This window comes from Saccostrea cucullata, unplaced genomic scaffold (assembly GCF_032062105.1).
Source record: "Saccostrea cucullata isolate Sc308-1 unplaced genomic scaffold, CSIRO_AGI_Scuc_v1 ctg879, whole genome shotgun sequence".
Classification (NCBI taxonomy): domain Eukaryota; kingdom Metazoa; phylum Mollusca; class Bivalvia; order Ostreida; family Ostreidae; genus Saccostrea; species Saccostrea cuccullata.
The window spans coordinates 148,275-172,880 of NW_026924910.1; the positions used below are offsets into that span (position 1 = coordinate 148,275).

Below are 24,606 nucleotides of genomic sequence, written 5' to 3' on the forward strand. Positions count from 1 at the left end.
TTTTTATTCGCGAGAACTTTATTTTCGCGTAATTACGCGAGACAGTGTGCTCGCGAATTTTTAATTCTCGCGTATAATAATATTCCTTAAGAGCAAAAACCACAATTCGTGAAAATATTGTCTCGCTAATCAAAAGTCAATGACTATCTCGCGTAAATAAGGTTTCGCAAAAGTTTAGTGATTTACAGTATCATAAACAACAGTTTACTGTTCTTGTTTTTATACACACCTATGTAACAATATTTGAATGCCTATTGTGTCAATATTCTTTCTCCTGGGTCATGATTCAAACAAGACTAAATGTACACCATCTTAAAAACGTTCTTTGTACATATGATTAGCCATGACTTTTCTATTCTTAAGGGTGTTACAGTCGATATGACTCGAACAAACTTACAATACAATGCAGACTAATACCCAAGTTTAGCTATCAATTTTGACATTAAGTCTAGAATTAGTATAAATCATTTTATATGTATCAAAAACCATAGATTATAAACGAATTTAAAGCATTTAATTCACCTTGTTTGTCAGATGACATTTCTATTTGTACTTTGGATCCAGTCTGATCTTGAGCCACAAATGCACTGAATACTGTAGCATTGATGACAGTGCCATTCGATGTTGTTGCCGGTTCTGTTCTTGCCTGGAAGTCGAATCTCGTCCCACCTTTTGTTATTTTCATCATAACGTATTCTCCGTGGCCATTAAAGGTGTATTGTTTTCCATCAAGTGTTCTTATGTGAGGGTCACCAGAGTTTATTCCTCAAAGAACATACATTACACGTGTTCAATACTTAGTGAATTTCAAACTAAAGGTAATAATGGTTAAGAGGGTTATTTGCAAACTTTTCTGATATCGTAGAGCTTAGTGTTGTATTTGACTTCTATTTATAGGATAACTTGATTTCTTTTCTGTGATTTTACTTATATGTACTTCTGTTTTCCTTGCTTGTCTATATGTCTTTCTCGCCAAGTCACTTTTATAAAGCAAGGAAGAGCTGTGTAGTTGAAATATGTCATGATATTACAGCTGAACTCGACTTGTAAATATGTATAGGTCATTTTTGATAGTACTATCGACGATATCAGCATCCGTGTTTTCGTTCGTATACTGCACTGACCAGTGGAAGTGTTGTAAGTGTGCTATTTTACTCTTCTGCATAAGAATAAATTCATAATTATTTTTAGGCTATCGATAGCTGTGTAGCGTAGAACATAAGACAATGGTGATGACTGATAACACTGAACAATGACAGAGTAAGCGGCTTTTAAGGGTCATCGGATATACCGAGTATACAATCGAATATGATGGACGAATTCTTTTTTTTCGAATCGTTTTCAGCTTTAGACAGTTGGATACTTTGAGTAATAAGAGTGAAGACCTTTATTCATTATTTATCCAATGTTTTCAATCGTCATTAGTATCCTTGGCATACCCAGTTTCATTGCATATATGTGCATTTATCTGTGAAATAAACTTGTAAATATAAATAAATAATAAATTCTTTGTGTAAGAAAGGAAGTTCATGTAGCAGCCATGTTAAATTCCATACTTAATTATCACCCACTTACACCGGACACAGTGACAGCGCAGGATATTGTGATGTATATTAGACATTTGACGTTCCATTAGGCAACATTTATATTTATATAGAGATAATTCTTCAATTTTAAAGCGCTATCCAAGAAAAAAAAACTAAAAATGCATAATTCTAAATTTTCTATGTACAATAGACTTAATATTTAAGGTAAAGTTTCAGATTAGAGTGAAACTGAAATTAACAATACCTGGTCGAAAAGGTGACCTCCGATAGCAACCTGGAATTGGCCGCACTTCATAAAACCATTTAAAATGCCGAGATTTAGTACATGCCTCTCTTGGTTTCAGGTCATTTTTTATGTAAAGATGGCGCTCAAAGAAAGGATTGTATTGTAACAGTGTCCCAACTGCAGGAAGAGATCGCTCAAGAACACTTAAATTATCTATTCTTCGATGTAATCTGTAACAACACTCCTGAAAACATATATACCATGCCATTAGCGTAACTCCAATCGAAGATTTAGGTTAAACGCCCTTCTGATCAAAGACATATCTATTTAAGTTTAATCTTAAATCATCTCTAAATTCATTTTACAGATGTGTATTTTTGCCATTTACATAACTGAATAAATACCAAAATGGTGATCACGCCCTTTACCAAAGAAGTAAAGTTGCACCTAACATTCACATACAGTTTCTTTTGCTAATATATCTTTTGTTATTTATAACTTTACATTTGAAGCATTTGCAACTTTTTATTTACATGCAGAGATGAAAAGACCCCTTTTTAATCATAAAAGTTTAACTAAAAAGTTGCATTATTTACAGCATAATATCTAGAGTATTTTTTTTTTGTTGTTTTTATTAGCATTTTTTCTTTAAGAAAATACGTGAAAACTAGGTGTAAAAAAATTCAAACTTAGGGCAGTCACGTAAAATCGAGTTATCATTTGCTTATTTTTGAAATGCTGACAAGGTCATTGTATCGCCCATAGTACTTAAAAAGAATATCTTTAAACGAAAATGCTGATGTTACAGCAAATTTTGTGTCAATAATTTGCCTCGTATTAGAAATTGTGTATACGTAGAGCATGTACTTATGTATCAAATCAACTGGGAGATATAAAACCCGTATGCAGGTGATGATGGTACATTGCTGAATAAGTAAGGGAAGTTGGCGATTGAATAAGTAAGGGAAGTTGGCGGTTAAAATCATCACATTTATAAAGTTTGGATCATAAGATTACAATTAACGACCTTTTTCAGGTACAATATCTGCATATGCGTCAGTTGTGTCAGACACAGTAGAATCTTTTATCTCAAACTCACCGGGACATTATCGTATTATCGTATCGACAAGAGAATGGAAATAACCAATTTAATAACCAACTTTAATCAATTAATTCGAAAAATTTTTGTCATACACTAAATATATTTTTAAATATACCCCATTTTTAAAACTTTCCAATTCTGTATTCAATTTTCATCGTAACATGATAAGACATAAATTATTCTTTAAATAGTATGCCTCGCTTTATGTCTCAGATCTTATTCTCTTTGTATCTAATGCTTACATGTATGCTGTTGATAAAAATCACTGTTGGGGTCAATGTTTTTTTTATATATAAAATGTAGTACAGGAGGCTTTAAAGACCCTCTCTACACTAGTAATAATTATATGTGGACATTAAGAAAGAATTATGGTTTATGTATTGGGCTTATGTCCGAAAAATGTTCAAACAACACACAGTATTAATTATCTTGGCCTTTTAAAATGTTACTACTTGAATTGAGCACAAACTGAGTAATACAAAAAAATCTTTTTAATGGAATTTAGATCTGAGGGCAGATGTCTCCAACTCCAGGAAAATACCATAAAATCATAAATCTTTAGTGTGCAATGTAAAAAGAGTTCTTGAATCCATGATACGAAGTAAAATACATTACCAACAAAGTCTACTTACAGCATTTCTACCAACAATCATAGATGCATAGCAAAGGACACGATATTTCCTGTCGAATCTGTTAATGACGTATCGTGGATCGAATCTAAGCAAACGACTGTCACACGGACACCGGATTTGACTAAGTACAGGTAACAGTTGATCTCGAATACCCATTTCTTTGTTTTTCATATACCAGTCATAGCATACTTTATCATCCTTTTTCAATGGTCTTCCTATGGTCATCTTATAAATCCAGAATCCTGGCACACCTTAACATTCAAATTTAATTTTAAATCTTAAATTGTGCGAATAACTAGGTATTTATTTTAAAATGTCAATAATGTCAATAACAAAGAATACGAATATCTTCAATTTCTTTCAAATCTGATTAATACAAGGCACATTTACCATGTCAACTGTTTGAAATTTACAGCTTATCCAGCCAAAAAAGGCATATTTTTACCTTAGCATAAAAAGATAAACTTTTAAAATTTTTACTTGAAAAACAAAACTCTTATTCATAATCTCATATACGCATTCCATTCTTAAATTATAGTATAATATATTATTTCAATAAATATCCTTTCAGCAGTTACCTCTGTTTCCTGGATATTGACTCATTTGAAAAGCAGAATGTTTGTTTGAAAGAATATTCTTCGTAAATATTTCCTGAAAGCGATATCCAACAATAATTTTCAATCTTTTGATTGGTTTAAGGTTAACATCTATATAATTTATGACTGTAAAGGTGCTGACTCCATCTGTTATCAGGAGACATTGGAATGTCACGAGCTAAAAAATAATATTAAAGTCATATTACTCATGTCATTTGTAACATATATTCTTAAGGACAGATGACACAAACAAAAATGGATGCCTGGATTGGTATATATTTTTTGGCCTAATTTCATTGCAAATGATGCAAATAATAAATTTCTAGAATATAAAGAAATTGTAAACCTTCTGTGATGTTCAAAAGTCTGTCCTTCTGAAACCATCCTTATTAATCTATACAAGTATTTTGCACTTCAAATTCCATTTTTGTGCAAATTTGAATAAAAAATTAAAAACTACGCGGTGAAAATTATTCATTGTACTAATTTAAACATGCGCCAAGTTGTTATTTTCAAATTCTTTGATAAATGTTTTTTTTTTTTATCTGTCCTTCATATAACACAAGAGACTATATATATATATATATATATATATATATATATATATATATTAATTAAAAAATGTAAAAAGAAAACACAAAAATCCTCAGTTAAGCTTTAGCGCTTTCATTTTCAATCTTCAGAAGGATTGAAAGCTTCTGAAGATTGAAAATGAAAGCGCTAAAGCTTAACTGAGGATTTTTGTGTTTTCTTTTTACCTTTTTTAATATTGTTATCCGATTAATGAGACATTATTTAAATTTTGGATATATATATATATATATATATATATATATATATATATATATATATATATATATATATATATATATATATATATATATATATATATATATATATATATATATCCTAAATGTCGGATCTACCAAGTAGATACAAGGTCACGGATGGAAATTTATATAAAACACTAAAAATGACCAACGACACGAACAATAAAAATTGTCAAATTTTCGGGTCGCCCTGTCCCTTCCTCACGACAAAGAAAAAAGTTAAAAGTCATAAGAACAAAGGAAAAATAGAAACAAAAACAACTAGCACTACTACTAAGCTACAAAACACTAGATATTTACATACTTAATTACATGTTGAATTCGAAATTTTTATTATTTATTCTTTATTATTGTTCTTAAAAATTTCGAATTCAACATGTAATGAAGTATGTAAATATCTAGTGTTTAGTAGCTTAGTAGTAGTGCTACTTGTTTTTGTTTCTATTTTTCCTTTGTTCTTATGACTTTTTAACTTTTTTCTTTGTCCTGAGGTAGGGACAGGGCGTCCCGAAAATTTGACAATTTTTATTGTTCGTGTCGTTGGTCATTTTTAGTGCTTTATATATATATATATATATATATATATATATATATATATATATATATATATATATATATATATATATATGTATATCTATCTATCTATCCATGTTTGATCTTATATCTCGACTTTTATTTTAAGTAGGCTTTGTGACACAACCTGTGAATGATATCCAAATAAAGTCATGTTTTCCCAAGTCACTTTGACCAGCCATGTCGCCTCAAAATCGTGGAAATCTGGAAACTGTATTCTTATCATTTCATTTGCTTTGTTCAGGAAAAGAGTGTCTTCAGCATCCTTTCCCCTTAGGAAAAAAGATTTTTTTAAAGTTATTTAATTGTAAAACAACGATAAATGGTAAAACAAATACGTGTTGCAAAATATAGTAAATACCTTTGGTATGTGTTGTAGTAAATACCACTTGCTGTTTCTGTTGTTTGTAAATCAGTCCAAAAGGGACAAATAATTTGTTTATTTTTCAGTCTTGAAGAGTGTAAATTATGTGGACTGAACCAGTTAAACTCCTCTCCAAGTCCTATAACACCATTTGAGCCAATCTAAAACAAACAATCACGTGTTTAAATCATGTCTACTGTCCCGAATTACATATTTTCCAATTTATTTACAGGCTTTAAAGAAACCAATTGATATTTGTATTGGTTATGAGTCTTACAACTACGCAGTTGAATCCACGTTCTGATCCATCCATGGCATAGATTGCCATTGGAGATATAAGATAAGGACTGGTGACATCATCACCGTAGAAAACACTATCTCTTTCTCCATAAGGCATATGCACGTATCCTCCTTTAACTATTGTAATTATAAAAGAAAATAGATTATATAATGTTTCACACAAAATAAAATAACAAATAATACCAGTGCCTCCTGTTCTTTTCAAGAAAGAAATAACTTTTACAGAAACAACAACATAGATATTATAAATATACTTTTACTAGAAAATAAAATTGTACGATCAAATGCACATTTTTGAAATCTTGAATTGAAAAAATAACTTTCTTTCTGGCTGAACCAAATTTAACGTATTAAGAAAAATATTTTCATGGAAGACGCGTTATAATTTCATTGCTTTTAATTTTTTATTTACTAATTCTGAAATTTCTCTTACAGTAAATGTGTTCAGTAAAAGGTAAACAATAGTATATTATAAAGTATATTGTATGGTTGAATTGATTGAACCAGTATCCCAAAAAACATAGAGAAAAAAAAGAAAACGTGCTCATTTGCTGGCTTATTTTCCTCCGTCAAGTAAAACGGATTTTAATACCATACAAGTTTGATTTCTTCGATTTATAAACATGATCAGTAGAAGACGAACAGATTTATTTATGTTCTTACTTTGATCTACTTCAATCCAGTCTATGTATGGTTTACTTTTAGCAGTTCCGAGCCATGGTCCACCCATGATATCCCCATGACTGACTCCTGTAATTGTCACGTTGTACATTGCTCCTGGCACCAGACCCTTCCTCCAGTAGATCTCAGGATAGTTACCTAATGTCTGTTGTTCGTGACCATTGATGTTAACCAGGTAGTGACTGAGAAATGTGTTACCTGCAGGTTTCTCCCATTTTAGGTAAAGATGTTGAGAGGAGAAGTTACTTTTTACCCGATCCAGTTTGCTTGGTGACAATGGTTCTACAAAGTCAAGGTTAGGAATTATTCATTTTATATAACTCTTATATATCAAATATTATATCATATTATAATAAAAAATATCCCTCCCCTGCTGAAAGTGGGGTATATTAATTCCGTTCGTCCGTCCTTTATGCAATGGATTTTAAACCATAATTCCCCATTGCTCCGTCGTTCCGTCAGAATGTTTTGTAAATAAATTAAGGTAAAATATATAAAAGAGATTAAAAAATAAGTCATTACCTAAGATAATATTAGCTGAAAATATATCAACACTGAAAGTTTCATCAGGATTTCTTAGCAAAATGTTCGATTGGATGTTAAATCTGTAAAGGCGCCCTGGTTGTAGTTTACATGAAGTACTGTATGCGGTTACGTTTCCAACAGGTATTATTTCTTCAGTCATCCATACTCTAGATCGATGAGCCTGTAAACTCACAACATATCCAGAAATGAGATGATTGTTTTGTGACGGTTTTCTCCATTTAACTGTTGCCTTACATGTAGTTTTTTCTATTCCTTGTATGCTCACTCGCAATCTACTTCCTGTAAAACATCGTATAATTCATTAGCACATCGAATACTATAGTTTTATTGTTAAAAGTAAAGCATTAAAAATTGTTTTTGCAAGTTAACTCTAATTCAGAGTTAGAGCCCTCTGAAATTATTAAAAATGCTCACTTACGATGATAGCAAAGAGAATGTTCGTGATAATAGGAAGAAGAACATAGGCATAAGTCAGAGCGACACACATAGTTTTGGTTTGGTACACATTCTCGACTTTCATTACACGACTCCATAAATTTTATACCTATAAATATAAGAAAATAGAAACAGAGAATGATATGATAATACAAATTGCTTTAGTGTTCTTTAATTTCGTCACTGAAAAAAACGTTAATTGTCAATTAATTAAACGAAGTCGTATTATAAAGTAATTCCACATTCATTGAAAATGCTCACTTTTGTACGTGAAGATGTCGCTTGAATAATACAATGTACGTTGAATAAATAAACAATCTAACAATCATGTTGCCTTTGAGTATATTCTCGAGTTTAGAAAACACTTATACCCCCCTCCCCCCAAATGGGAATTTTTCTAAGTCCAAAAGGGCATAACTCGGTCAAAAATGGAGCGATTGTACCCAAGACAGAACTTGACCAAGATATTTATCTGATAAATCTGTATACTAAATTTCATCTTATTATGTGCAACCTCTGTAAAGAAAATGAAAGGAAACTGCAAATAATTGGAATTTTTCTAAGTCCAAATTTTTCTCTGTCAAAATGGAGCGATTCTACCCAAAACAGAACTTGACCAAGATATTTATCTGATAAATCTGTATACAAAATTTCATCTTAATATGTGCAACCTCTGCAAAGAAAATGAAAGGAAACTGCAAATAATTGGAATTTTTTCCTAGTTCAAGGGGCATACCTCTGTCAAAAATGGTACAATCGTACCCAAAACAGAACTTGACATAGACGTTTAAGATATACCTGTATACCAAATTTCATTTCAATATGTGCAACCTCTGCAAAGAAAATGAAAGGAAACTGCAAATAATTGGAATTTTTCTAAGTCCAAAAGGGCATAACTCTGTCAAAATGGAGCGATTCCACCCAAAACAGAACTTGACCAAGATATTTATCTGATAAATCTGTATACAAAATTTCATCTTAATATGTGCAACCTCTGCAAAGAAAATGAAAGGAAACTGCAAATAATTGGAATTTTTTCCTAGTCCAAGGGGCATTACTCTGTCAAAAATGGTACAATCGTACCCAAAACGGAACTTGACCTAGATATTCATCTGATAAATCTGTATACTAAATTTCATTTCAATATGTGCAACCTCTGCAAAGAAAATGAAAGGAAACTGCAAATAATTGGAATTTTTTCTTAGTCCAAGGGACATACCTCTGTCAAAAATGGCGCAATTGTACCCAATACAGAACTTGACCTAGATATTCATGTAATATATCAGTAATCCAAAGAGTTAAGCCCACGAATGGTCAAAAAATGCCTCCTCTAAAAAATTAATGAAATTTTGATAATAGATAGAATAGACTTCAAGCTTTATGGAACTGTTTTCATTTTTTTGATATCTATTTTACTTTTTCTTCAAGAGAGTTTGCAGTATGGCATTGTTTTACTAGAAAATTGTGAACGGAACGTCATAATTGGTATAACGTGACGTAACGTCATATAGGACAATAAAAATTATGTGATTGTAAACACAGAAATGACTTGATAATGGATAATTGACTACCAAGTATGACATTATCGGTTTAATAGAAGTACGTGGCCAGTTAAATTTTGTGCGATTCTAACATGCAAGGCCCAATAGCAATGTTTTTGAATGTAAGTTTGGGTTGGGGGTGGAGGAGAAAACCTCCACAAAAAATTAACATGCAGCAACTATCCTCCTGATAAACTGCATCCACAGGGGTTGATAATACTATGTTTGATTTTACCTCTTCCCTTAATACACCAAAAGGAATATTTCTTGCATCGTATTTGTATATAAATATATATTTATATATTTAAAACATAAAAAGTAAATATACTAGTAATCACTGGCCCCTGTGACTACACCTCCTCAAAAAGTTTTATTCCGTTAGGGATTTCACCTTTTTAGCCATGGGCAGCATCTTAATAAAAATGTACCTATCAAAACTAGGCAAAATAATATTGAACCCCCCCCCCCCCCTACTCTGTTACGGACAAATATAAAATAAGATAACGGGATTTATAATATTATCAAATAAGTCATCCATGAGAGTGTGCTTGCACCCCATTCATAACAATCAATATTCATCTGTTTAAAGTGATTTTGCGAACTCTTGTGTATGTAATATTTGAAAAATGACTGCAAGAATGCACAAATATCCACCAAACCAATGAACATTTAAAAAAAAAACTCTTGTTGAATTCAATTTGCATGGAATTTTGATTGCAAAAAGATGTTCTTGTAAGCAGTTTTGCCGAAACATTCGCTATATTGTTAAGAAAAAAAAACTCTTAGTCATTTTCTACCACATGAAACACCATTTTCAACAGATACAATTTTGTTAATAACCATTAAGCCATCATTATCAACATTAAACCCTCTGAAAATCTGGGATTGATAGTCATCATCATGGGCGATGTCCCAAGTTACGCTGTTCAGAAATTAACAAAATTAATGTAGAAAAAAATTACAAGATCACTAAATGTTGCCAGACATTACCAAACATTAATTTTACTATACACCACAAATTGTGGATTAATTGTTATGATAAAGACATCACTGAGATTACAACACACCTCAATTTCCAAAATTCACGGAAAAGTTTTATTTTTCTAAAATTATGTTGTCAGTTATGTCATCTTTTACACGTTTGATTCATCTATTTCATTGCATGACTTAATTGATATTTTTTAAAGTTGACATGCAGTTACGCATATTTACCGGAAAATGGTCATGGGTATAAATTTTTGAAAATATAAATGGGTCAAGTCTCCATTTTGCATTAATGTTTAAAAGATTGAAAAGTAAATGTAAAATCTATTTTGCGTTTCAAGAAATGGAGTCCGAAACCATTTAATATAAAAAGCGATTTAAGGAAAGATATTTAATTCAACAACACAATTTACCTAAAGCACTCTATCATACATTGATGACAAAAAGCCCTCGTATCGTAGTGGTTAACATGTTCAGGTTAAAAGAAAAAACGGGTTCGGTATTATGCCCAACCTTGAGCTTTGGATAGAGTTCAAATCTTGTGAGAGTTTTTTTTCCACACACCTTAAAACAAACCTAAGTGAAAAATGAAATTATATGAACAGTAAGTTATTTAATAAACTAAAAGAGGCAGATATGTAAAAGATGACTCTGACAAGGCAATTATTGAAAAACATCTCATCATGAATTCTTACACTAAGAGTTGAATTTTTTTTTTGTCTCAAAGTGGGGATTGTCCTAGCCTTGGACACCTCTATTCTAAAACCATAAAACAGTAAATAATTGTGCCCGCATTAAATATTAAACCTTGAATTTGTTGAAAATTAGTGTACAGAAAATTAGATATGCACATGCATTTCATCAAAGTCTAGAATAGTACTGTACACAGAAATAGCATTTTATTTCTCACATGGCAGTTAGATACGTATATTCCTCTCTCCAATCAACACCCCCCCCCCCCCCCCCCCCCCCCCCTTATAATACTAAACGATAGATGAACAAATCAAATGCAATATCTCACGGGAATCAGTGAAAAATCTTTGGGAAACTTTAATTTTATTTTTGTAAGTTTTCTTTTCAACCAAAGTGTAACTTAACAATCAATCAGTACTTGGGCAGGCTGGAACACCCCCCCCCAAAAAAAAAAAAAAGGGAAGAAGAAACGGTTTTGTATTGTCCGCCTTGTACCGTTGAAGGAGAGGGAGGGGGCTCTGAACTTGAGATAGTAATTTTAAGTAAGTGTAAAAGATATATTTAAAGACCAGTTTTTCTAAGCTATATAGGGTGTTTTATGCCTGAATTACTATTGCCAATTTACACTAAACGATATAAATATTAAGATAAATTTTGATAAATTGCGGCTTTATCCCTAAACAATATTATACATTTACGTTCTTTATTCCTGCTAGTCCTGGAATTTTTTGTGGGTTCGTGGCTGCAACCCCCACCCCTAATATTTCTTCTTAGGACCTTCATAGCTCTAATAATGCCTGAAAAAACCGGATTTGTTTTCCTTGAAGAATTAACCCAAAAGCTACATGTAATCAGTATGAGTATTAATTTTAAAAAGAAATAAAATTAATGTGTCTTTAATATTTATTTCATAAAACGTTTTATGTCGTTTCTGGTATTTAGTGAAAACTTTACTTTCACTTCTCACCTGCTGTAGACATATCTTCCTGATTGTAGTTCGAATAGGCTGATATATACTGTAAACGTATTACATTTGGCTGTGTATTCTTTTTAGCGCCTTTCGCGGAAAGCAGCCTCCGCTAAATCAAGTACATCGCTAAATGCTTTGTGTATAAAGATTTATGTAAAGCACATTTAAAAAGCGCTAAATCAAATCTACGCCAACTTGTTGAAAATACAATTTCCGCCAAATATCGTACACGCCAAATATAATACATTTACAGTATATCAATGTATACAAACATGGTTTAAGGAAAAGCCATGGTTTGAGGATGAAGATGTAGAATTCTACGTGCTATAATTATACATGTACGTGCGTATTTTTGTTGTTGTCCATTTTACTGAGCAATGCCAAACAATAACAATACGTCAATAGCGAATATGACTTTGAATATATTCAGTATTTGTACACAACTTCAAAATTAATGGGTTTTTTTTAAAGTTCTGTAGCTCTTATTTAGTATTTTTTTTATGTATTCTTTTCTTTTGCTGATACATGATACATACGTTTTATACGCATGACTTCAAAGAAAAGTCCGAAGATATTTGTTTACCTCTAGTGTGGGATCAACTATATATAATTACAGTAAACTGCCCCCCCCCCCCCAAAAAAAAAAAAATTAAATAGTGGACCTATACACCTACTAAAGTGTTAGTGAACAACTAAAAAATCGTAGTATGATACTTTTTTTGTGAAAAATGTGTAATATTCTAACAAAATCTATAACCATATAATTTACAAGGGGCAAAATGGTTAAAACTGAGGAAATTCGGATTTTTGTGGAAATGTTCTTTTTAAGGTATGAGCACACTTCTGCCCCACAAAATTTTTTTCATGAATAGAAACCTTTTGATGTTAGTTTTAAACTGAACCCTAAATAAATTTGGGGCAGGCCTGTGCTCTATTTAAAATTTGACTATTTAGCCCCAAAAATGCGATAAAACAAGCAAATTCCTGATTTTCTATGATTTTGGGGCTATAGATCTCAGGTATACAAGTATGGAACTCCAAGATTTTTTCCACTTTGATAAACTACAATACCTAGACTACCTTTTAATCAAAAAATTTTGGCCAATACTTCAGTTTAATTTTGACCATTTTACAGGGCATATTTTGACCCTTCGTGGGCCAAGCTCTTTCATTTCATTATGTGCAACGGTTGTGAAGAAAATGAACGGAAACTAAGTGGACCGACAGACAGCAGCAAAGCAATATGCCCTCCCTTCTTCAAAGGGGGGCATAAAAAAGAAAACGTACTTCCATACAGATATACATAAGCCTTATCACTGGTTCCCCATCCTTCCGAATTGCGGGCAACACACTCGTAGAATTGTCCATGTTCGTTATAAAAATCAGCTCTGTTGATATGCAGAATAGGATTGTGAAGATGAAGTGTGCTTCCTTTATATCTAGAGTCTGTTATGTTAATTTCTCTAGAGTTTTTTCGCCATTTTACCTCTGTAGTTGGTGGAAAACCAGAAATGTTTCGAACTGAGGCAGTTATTACAACACTTTTGAGGAATGGTTGGTTGACACGTAGTGGTGTAAGTTCAATTTTTGGAGTGCCTGAAATATGAGTTCATGAATTGAAGTTTATAAGTAAGAATGGAATGTGAATCACTATGTGATGCATTACTAATGCTGTTGAGATTATTAATTATAATAATAAAGTATGTGCATTGTATTAATCTTTAAGCGTAGTCACATTAATAAAATCCATGTGCATTGTTAAATAACAGCTTATTTATATAATATTTTATATATTTCATATGTACAGCAATTTTGTTCTGGCACTGTACGGCAAGTCTCATATTTTGCGGTGGCGTACATTGCCAGGACTAGTCGAGCGGTACCGTAGCGTTTTCCATGGGTCCTACATGTATAATGTGGTACCTCAATAAATATATGTTTATGTAAATACATTTATTACGATATATCAAAACCTCTTATGGAATAATTAAAATTTGTATTTTTAAAATTACTATATCAATTTGAAGGTCACCATAAGACACCCCCCCCCCACACTTTCACATATCCCTGCAAGATTAATGCTGAGATGTGTCAATTAATAACTTTTCGAGAAATTATTCTTCCGTTCACAATACTTCAGGCTAAAGAGATTTAAGTATCACCGATCCTGTATATCTACCGTATGATGAAATCAGTAAGAAACCTAGACTTCTGCGTGCTAGATTCCAATGGGAGGAATTTAATACAAAATATACAGTTTTTAATAAATTTTAGTTTAAGTATAAGTCACATTATCCAACGATGGGGTATACGATGAGAAACCGATGCGTTTTTTGATGAAAATGGCGTGGTTGCCGGCCGGGCACCACTAGTGATCGGACGGTGACTGAGTCTTTTTTTGCGAATCGGCGGGGTCATCAGTAGGAAATAATTCGTAGTTAAAATTCAGCGATGTCTCCAACGATGCCTCACATCGCCCCTCATCGGCAACCCATCATTAACACATCTTTCAAGGATCGGCCGATGTATGGCCGAGCATCGTCCAATATCCTTTGAATCTGAGGTCATCGGGGAGTTTAATGGTGTTCAACATTAACGACCGATCATCGGTCGATGTTCGACAAAACACTGGCCCGTAGTCGACCGAAGTACGAACATTGTTCACCAATGTATGAGCGATGTAATATACATCGGCCGATTATCCTGGAACATCGTTTTATGATTAGCAATACATCGCTGGGCCTTTGTAAGTCCGGCCGGCAACCACACCATTTTTCTCATAAAACGCATTGGTTGTCCATCGTATACCCCATCGCTGGATAATATGACTGATACTTTAAGGACTACTTGGCCGATGTGGATCGATGTTGGGGCATCGTTAACACCACGGATTACTACCGATTACCACCGGTCTACGGCTACCGGCCGGGAAATGTGACCTAGGCATTACCAAGGTGCTATAATTTTGATCAGAATAACGGAGAACATAAAAAATTCATTGTATGACTACCACAGCAAACTTTAATTTACGTTAAGGCGATAATGAGCACTCACTACCAAAAACATATGCTACAATCATATTTATGCAAAGAAAACATATTTACAGCTATAAGTGTTATTCTGATTGAATAAATGTTCAATGTGAGGGAAAGAACTATATATACATACGCAATGTTTCTATCTGTTCAGAATATGGAGATGAATCTTTGGAAAACCATTGACCGACCCAGCTTCTAGAAATCAAAGTAACAAAATATGTTGTCCCAGGTTCAAGTCTTGTCGTCCAGAAAATTTGGTTTGAAGATGTTAAATCCGTTCTTGCGTCTATAGAAACGCTGTATCTGTTGACGTGAGTGGCGTATTTTGGAGGAATCCATCTTAGAAATAGATGCTCTGGATGAAAGTTAGAAGCGTTTCTTACAATTTCACCAGGGGGCAATGGATCTATGAAAAAAACAAAACATACCGGTATATTTTGTGATTCTACTACATCTAATTTTTTTGGAAAGATTTTGAATTTTATCTAATTAGAATAAAACAAGTATGCACTTTAATTATTATATATTGAGAATGCAGAAAACATGAACAACTTACCCACTACCAAAGGTATTGAGTCTGTTGTTACAGAAAATCTTTCAGTCGGATCGCTCAGTAGAATTTCAGAGGTGATACGAAGATAGTACAAATAACCAGGCAAAAAATTAGAGGCAAAGGTACAATTCGTCTCTTTCCCGACGACTTTACTTAAGTTCAGAGTCATCCCATTTTCTGTTAGAACTACTGTATATGACTGGATGAGGGAAGCGTCTACGGTAGGATGGTCCCACCAGGACGTGATTAACGTTGTAGAAACCTCCGATCTTCTGTAGATTGCTCTCAGATTGTTTCCTACAAAGGCGTTCTCATGTCAAGTAATATGATTTACTTAGTTTTGATACTGAGAGTAATTCAAACTAGTAAAATTATACATCGTTGCAAAGAAAAAAATCAATTATTTTTATTAAAATCTTTCAATTAATACATATATAAGATCTTGTCGATGCAGGCAAATATGTGTGAAATACTCACGTATATAACACGTTTGGTTCCTGTGGTAAAATGCGGCTCTACACATACAGGAATTGTACTTTGAAGAGCAATACAATCCCTTACCCCTATTGCATTCCTTTGTCTCATTACACTTGTCATAGAACGTCAGTACTATGAATGTAACATAAAGTATTATACTTTTATGAAATCTTGATTATCGATTTCTTTTAAATCCTTGACAATAGTAAAAAAGTGTAATACATTATAATAAGTTGCATTAATTACTTACTTCCTCTTACTTCTAAGTTCACTGTATTGCTATGACACCATCCAATCGAAATTTGAACTTGAAGTTGATAGTTCACATCGTCTTGAAAATTCAAATCATGAATCGTGAGTATTGGATACGGATAGTGTTTACTTCCAACATATTTCATACTGCTGATATCAACGATTTCGGTTACATCTGATGTTATTTTCAGCCATTTTGACAGAAGAGCTCGATCAGAATACGACTCAACATAGCCAGTAAATGAAGCAAATGAACCGAAATATTCCGAGATAAATCCAGGAGTGACAATGATAAGGGGACATCCTGTAAGCAGAAAAATGGCCATTGAGTTCAGTGACGTAAAATTTTGTATTAATATACACATTACAAGATATGCCATTTTTTCAGTGATTTGTCAACACAATTTATTCACAAAAGATATACCTTACTTAAAGATAAATGATATTTGACTCATTATTAATATCAATATAATAATATTTAAAAACTTTCCTCTCTGCATTGAATGATAGTTTTCATGTAGGATTGATTTTAAAATCCGTGAAACTTCTGTATATTTTATTTATCTAAGGGATAACGTGTAATTGAATGATTTAAATTATCTTAGTCTTGAAATAAATGAAAAATATATTTAAAATTCAACATATTAGGACTTTGTCATTTGCAATAGAAACGGATGTTAGAAAATGCGTAAGAAGCATTTATTTGCCCTTATTTTTATTCAATTCTTGTTATTAAAATGTGAAAAAGAAAATGTTTTACATAAAACGAAAACGATGGCACAATTAAATTATGTTCCAATTTATTTGTATATTTAGTTTTTCTTTTGATGATTTATTGATAGTTATGACAACGTTAGAGAGCGTCGAAATTTGATAATTAATCAGACTTGTGAAAAACTCAGGAACACTTTGACTCGGGCCTTTACAGGTCCAATACAGGCATAACAAAAGCGTACTTAGCAACTGATTTTCATGTTACTAAAGAAATTCAAGGAGAAAACTTTTCAACGACGATTATAAAAGACTGCCACGTTGTAAGGTTTAATTGTACTAGTACACTAACCAGAGCATTAATGGAGGTGGACAACAAAACATTTCTTCTGGAATTGGAAAATAGGGAGCCACCAAAAAGGAATGAGAATAAATATACCACGCTTTCCTTGAAGGGGTAAATAGACAAAAGAATGGTTTTTGGTTGAATTTCAAAGTCGATCTGAATGTTAGGGTGAGATGCTTCTAGAATTTGACGTTTTATACCTGACGACGTAACGTCAAAGTCAACCCCAAATTTTATAACTATTCATGTTAAGAGAACTCATGTGACATCAATTATGGTAATTGGAATATTGTGAAATTTTTATGACTCGTTGCCTCAGGGCTCATTTATGTGTATGTCTTTTGTTTGTTTTAATCGCGTCACGATTCCATTTAGAATAAAATTCATTCAAGAATGTTCGTCAATACTTTTACACACTGTACACTGAATATGCAATCATTGACTGACTAATTGATACAAATAATTATACTGTTAGAAGCTAGAATTCAACTGATACACGTATTCCGACCAAATTTAAGGAATATACTTACTTGTTAAATTGGCGGTGACCATCAGGTCGGTTGTTGTCATTGTTGCTACAGCTTCCGTTAAAACTGGGGGTTCTGTTGATGTTAATGTCGTTTGATTTTGACTTTGTGTTTGTTTTGTTTCTTTATCGGAAATTTTGTTCCCATTTTTTTCGTTTGCAGATGCCAGACCGTTCCATGAAGCAAATAAGATAATAAAGAGATAACTAATCTCTTCTAATGTTTTAAGTCGTGTCATATTTCCCTAAGTAATGTTACACAGCAGTTTGATGTGTACACATATCTGAAAGTAGGATTCCTTACATTAGATAAACAAGACATTCATATTAAAACGTGAATTGATGAAACTGTTGAATTGAAATAAATGTACATATATGTGAGAAAGCATTAATTTGCTCTTAAAACATAATTTTAACTGTAATTATGTTTATGTTATCGATTTTCAAGATCAAAAATTCCATTAAATAATACAAGATAGGAGCAGAGCAAACACAGCCCTCCAAAACATCAGAGGTGGGATCAGGTGCCATGGAGAAATGAACATCCCCTGCCGATCGGCCGTCATGATCGGGAAATAACGGAAATATCCTTCGTCAATTCAGTGTATAAATAATGGACTATAATGAGTATGAAAAACGTCAGTCAGTATTTGACTCAATGATAAATTGTATTTGCAGACAAAGTCATTGTTTCGACCATAGAATTTATGAAATGATGAATTACAGGAGAATGCTGATATTCTTGTTCCATCACCTTCTTTGTGAATAATACACCTCGTTTGAGAATCTTTTCTTACATAGAGCATGCTCTTGCGTATTGCGTCAACGAAGATATATACAAACTACGTATGCAGGTGATGAAGATATATTGATGTATAAGTAAGAATGTTTGACGATTAAAAAGTTAAAGTCATCACGTTTATCGTAGAGCTCGATTGTTAGATAACCATTAAATATTTACATTTGCTGTGTTTTTCTAGTAAGCCAGTTGTGAATTTGATTTGAAAACCATTTTCATGTATATTCACGCGTAGAAATATACATGGAGAAACGTGCGCTAACGTGACGTGACGTCACAATGAGGCTACAGCGACGTTAGTAAAAGTATAACGATATAGGGCAGCGAGAAATTCAAATATTGTGCATATTTTTGGTGCTTCCAAAATGTAAAATGTAAATATAAGGAATGTTTTTAAGTTTAATGAGAATTATTGGAGTGTGAATCACACATACTTGCATTCCATTCCTTAATTATTAATCTATGAGACAAATTGTCAATCGCTGTAAGGGAAATGTTCTGAAGGTAGGTCACTCATCAACTTTTTGGAAAAGTTCACGCAGAACCTCTTACTTCAAAACTATTTATCAAAATTCAAGTTTTATAACATATTTAATTTCAGCAATGTTAATGTTTTAACATTCACGAAAAAACTGCTCAAAAAGCTACAAAGATTTGTGAGGGACTATTTTTTGTGGTGGAAGGATTTTAGCAGATAATTCTGCAAATCTGCACATTTATTAAATTCAATATCTTGGAACTTTAACCTCACACACTTTTACTCGAAGAATATTTTCCATTGTGATATTGCTAGGAATATTTAATATAGATCTTAATTTATATTTTTAGAACAAGTTTTACACCTTCCTTCAACAAACTTTGCCAAAAAATGAAGATATGTCAAATAAATCAATATAAAATTTACACCATTTTTTGCCTGAAAATCACATATTTTGACCAATATTTCAAAATCAACATCACTGACCCCAACTTTTTCTTTCATTATTTTAAAGTACCCGATACTTGTGACTGATCAGCACATAAGTCGTAAAAAGCTTGATTTAAGAAAATGTTTTATTGCCTATTTAGTTTTTAATACCCCAAAATATGTTACTTTTTAGTGCAAAAAGGTCACACAATAATTCACGCGCATTAGTTTGCAAGATTTTTTCAATGATAAATATTATTCTAAATATTTTACGTAAAATAAGATAATATTTTTTGCCATGATTACGTCTGATAAAATATAATTAAGGTTTCGGTAATTAACCAAATAGTTAAATTTTAAGTGTAAAAAGGTCAACTTCATTGTACCGTAGATCAGTAAGATGAACACTGACCACCTATTTTCTCTGCGATTTTGAGTCACTCTATATGAGTACTTCTCCAAAATATACTTCTCAATAAATCCTTGATTTAACAAATTTCACGAGTGATATACCTTAATATCTAACCTTAAGGTTTAAAAAACCCTCTGCTCACTCATATAAAATGTTGCTTGAACCTTAATGATTTTCCAAAAGAAATGTATTTTATAAGTAAAATAAAAACAACTTTAGCAAAGCTTGCGGGGCTAAATTAGACAAAAAAGACACTTCACCTTGGGAAATGTATAAAGGGATAATAGACCTTTATGACATTAAGAGTTATCCTTCTTATCAGAGTATCAATGAACCTTAAATGCGTTTGCTTTGACTGTAATGTCGAATGAGTCTGAACCCGTCAGCTTATATTTTCTTTTTTTTTAATCAAACTGATCGTCGAAGACATAAAATATTTTTTTTTGTTTAACCGAATTTATTTATATTAATAGCTTCATTTTTCATTTAAAATATTTGTTAGTTTAACATCACTGATATAGATTTAAACATTGAATAATTACATAATTTTATTGTTCTATGAATCTCACTATAGAATGTAAGAATGATATAAATCCTTACTTTTCCATTTATCATTTGCAAAATTAGTTTTATTTCGATCAAAACATTAAGTTAAATTTTCACAGCCTTATAGTCCTGTTGAATAAAGGTTGTCATCGAAAAGCTTTATGAAGAATTTTATTAAAAGCGAGTAATTTGTTATGATTTGTTTTATTATTTTTTATGAAATTACTAGCAAGTATATATATTTTTTTCGTTCGCTGTAATACATGTATATCTAGTTCACAACGGCTGTGCTTTTGAGAAATGTTAAACATAACACAGAGGCTATATTGAAAAGATTATTTTTGATTTTCCATGATTGTTTTTATTTACAAACATTTCCACTCTTTATGTGTCTTCTATATTGAAAAATACATTAGCCTACGTGACAGTCACCTCTGTAATCTATTGAAATAGTTCATTTGAAGATGCTATCAGTTAAAGAATCCATCAATATTGTCTTTTCTTATTTTAACCTTAAAACCTTTTGAAGTTTAAATAATTGTTAAACTTCAAATGAGCCATGAGTTGTTTTTGTCTTTGTTCTTTACCTAGTATTCGTTGTAACATCTTCGATGTAAAGAGGGTCCTTTTAATGTTTTGTTTCTTTTTATGTATAGAAGAATCTTTATAAATTTTACAACGTGACAGGTGTAGTTTTTGGTTTTGTTTAAATGACCTTGAAAACAAATATATCGTAGAAGTACTGGGGTCTAATATTTTCATTCTTATTACACAATGTATCAAGAAAAAAAATTTTGACAACGTTGGCATATTCTCCAACACGGCTAACTTGTACTGCATTCATATCTAAACAAAAAGACCATTAATTTTAATGACATCTATAAAACTTTATAGAATAGAAATCGATTTTTCATATTTAAAATAAAATCATTTGATTTGATTTCATTTTCTTTAACTTTATTGTTCTTTGTTGACTTGATTATTTGTTAATTTATAAGCTGATGAAGAAGCTTCTTACGAGGGCCGTTCAAAAATTACGCGGACTGTGCTATTATTTACTCTCACAGACGTCATATAGTTATGAAATTTCACAGAAATATGTATCTTAAAGATTCCAATAAATTTTGGGCAAAATTTCTGTATTTTAAAAAAATTCTACTAAAATTATCGGTATATTGATATCGCTGAAGGAGAGGTACGGAGCACGACAAAAAATTGAAGCAAAATCATGCGGAATCCAAAATTAAACTCATTAGTTTTCTATAATTCGCGATATTTTTCGACAATTTTCTCAAATATATCTTTAAATTGTTCTATTATTATGTATTTAGATTTCTGACGTGATATTTGAAGTACTAGCAGAAATATAGTGATTTTTCTCTGATGTGATTCCCGTGAAAACGACCGTGAAAATGACGTTTCCCGAATTGACGGCGCACCACACTTTTGTTAAATTATGTGTAATGCTCGAGATATCGCCAACATAGATCCAAAATATTTATAACGAAACTTGAAGTAAACTAGGGTATTCGTGACATTCGTCCACAAATAGCAAATTGAAATTTTAGACCGTTAGACCTCTGTAAAAAAGGCTATACGGGAGGACGGGAAGAAGATTATCGACGAAAAATTTATCCGGACTGTAAAGAACGTGATTGAGAGTCACCAGTACCACACTATATCTCACAAATACCTGCATTTTTTTGGTTTTAAAACAAAAAAAGAATATTCTTGACTTAATAGATTTTAAGCTTGACAAGAAATAGTGTTTGGATGTTAAACAGATAAGGTAACTCAAACTGTACAGATACTCTTGGGAAAATGTTGAGAAAATGAAAGCTCAATCACATATTTTTTTTTATAATGCCTGTGACGTCGAAGATTTTGCTGCTCCGTGACTCAATGATATGTCCTGAAAAATCACTCAAAATTGATACCAATTTACAACATTTTGATACGAAATTTTGAAGACCATATAAATAAAGATTCTTTTATATTATGTGTGAAATTTTGCCCGATTATGTCGCCAGATATTTTTTCTGTGCAACAAGTCCGCGTTATTTTTGAACGGCCCTCGTATATGTTGTATCAATGCTCATAGTGGGAATAGTTTTTTTTTTCATTTACGACATTGTTAAATGAAAAATATCACAAGTTATAAACTTCATGTTTAATATAAATGAATTATTAGGTTATATATGGAACGCCGTAACTGCCTTATGTGGAGAACTTTCATTATATGCTGGTATTTTGTCATTGTATGATGGTATCTTATCTTTATATGATGGTATTTTATCTTTATATGATGGTATTTTGTCATTATATGATGGTATTTTATCATTATATAATGGTATTTTGTCATTATATGATGGTATTTTATCATTATATGATGGTATTTTGTCATTATATGATGGTATTTTGTCATTATATGATGGTATTTTGTCATTATATGATGGTATTTTATCTTTATATGATGGTATTTTATCATTATATGATGGTATTTTGTCATTATATGATGGTATTTTATCTTTATATGATGGTATTTTGTCATTATATGCTGGTATTTTGTCATTATATGATGGTATTTTATCTTTATATGATGGTATTTTATCATTATATGATGGTATTTTATCATTATATGATGGTATTTTGTCATTATATGATGGTATTTTATCATTATATGATGGTATTTTGTCATTATATGCTACTACTTTTCTTCTTTATACTACTTTTCTTCTTTATACTACTTTTCATTATATGATGACCGTCAAGCGAAAACCACCCTTAAGTCAAAATTTTGACATTTTGAGTTGTTTAGTGATCCTGATAGACAATTTTCTCCTTTTTCAAATGATATATAACATGTTTTTGTTCATAGACTAAATATTAGTGAAATTTTTCAAATAAAAAATACAAATTCTCCCTCATGACGCTGTGATTTATCGGATAACGTCGATTACTTTGTTCTCACATTTTCATGTTTGTGTTATAAAACATGCACAAGAAAAATCACCTTGGACAACGAATGACATTAAATAAGTGATTTTTATTTAATAATTTTGTAATTGTTCCTTTTCATGAGCGATATTTTTAGCATTTTAGAAGAAAAATCAGGTTTTTATTACCCCCCTCCCCCCTTAAAATAGAAACACGAGATCACAAGATGTTTTGTTTCTTTTTACAACCATTGGTGTCAGTTTATTTTTCTTTTTAGGGGAGGAGGTCTATTGTGCATTCAATGCCCTTTATCTGTTAATATGGTCTATGCTCGTAAAATCTAGACGGAAACTCTGATTCATCTAAACCTAGATACTTTAAACCCACCCACCCCCCAGTACAGTTCAGATCAGATAGATGGTTTGAATGCTTTTTTGTTTCAGAAGTTTTTTTCGTCTTTGTGATTGAACAATTTGAACAATTTTATGATCATGGTATGTCGAGTCGACATATGAATGAAAGTAACTGTTGCTAATTGATAATACGTAGATGTATGTTGTCGATATCTAAATTTAAAAGACCACAGAAAAACTTTCCTGTTTTCCTGAAATTATGTCTGCTAATAAGGGGCATTCTGATAACAAACGGCCCTATCATTTTCCTGAAGAGATTGATTGTATACCGTTTCATGTTCCTCTTGAGAATTTTTTTACTCATATGGAGACGCCAATGCTTTCCAGTGGAGAACAATTTTGTCCTATACTCGGCACTTAGGGCCATTGAGCAGGTAGGGATCTTTTTTGTGCCAGCGCCTACTGCGGCTTGGAAACTCAAGGGCCGGTCTCCATGTCCTGCGGTGGGATTCGAACCCGCGACGAGAGTGAGAGAGCATATTATTTCACACATGAATTAATCAAGGCGTTCGTCAAAAATACTTTCTGTTCTTGTTTTTTTTCAAATGAATTTATTCTTTTTTGGAGCAGTTTGAGGAACAGATTCGATTGCATCTTTCTATTAATCTCGAAAGAATGGCCTATGCAAGAGTTTTATCAAAGTAATTGTCCTCTCTGACCCTACATAAA

The 24,606-nt window shown here is 31.9% G+C and overlaps 1 protein-coding gene across 1 annotated transcript in view; it reads right to left on the bottom strand.

The window, feature by feature from the left end:
* LOC134267580 (uncharacterized) overlaps positions 1-24,606 on the bottom strand; it is a 43,792-nt gene that overhangs the window by 8,095 nt on the left and 11,091 nt on the right. The window contains exons 2-17 of the mRNA XM_062749785.1: positions 17,928-18,207; positions 16,339-16,644; positions 16,089-16,220; positions 15,615-15,908; positions 15,189-15,464; positions 13,308-13,616; positions 7,816-7,941; positions 7,374-7,676; positions 6,834-7,133; positions 6,148-6,287; positions 5,868-6,031; positions 5,634-5,778; positions 4,086-4,281; positions 3,508-3,758; positions 1,792-2,017; positions 523-765 (exon numbers count right to left, since the gene is read on the bottom strand). Coding sequence (XP_062605769.1) covers positions 523-765; positions 1,792-2,017; positions 3,508-3,758; positions 4,086-4,281; positions 5,634-5,778; positions 5,868-6,031; positions 6,148-6,287; positions 6,834-7,133; positions 7,374-7,676; positions 7,816-7,941; positions 13,308-13,616; positions 15,189-15,464; positions 15,615-15,908; positions 16,089-16,220; positions 16,339-16,644; positions 17,928-18,162 — 3,646 coding nt within the window. The 5' untranslated portion in view covers positions 18,163-18,207. The remainder of the gene's footprint in view (positions 1-522; positions 766-1,791; positions 2,018-3,507; positions 3,759-4,085; positions 4,282-5,633; positions 5,779-5,867; positions 6,032-6,147; positions 6,288-6,833; positions 7,134-7,373; positions 7,677-7,815; positions 7,942-13,307; positions 13,617-15,188; positions 15,465-15,614; positions 15,909-16,088; positions 16,221-16,338; positions 16,645-17,927; positions 18,208-24,606) is intronic.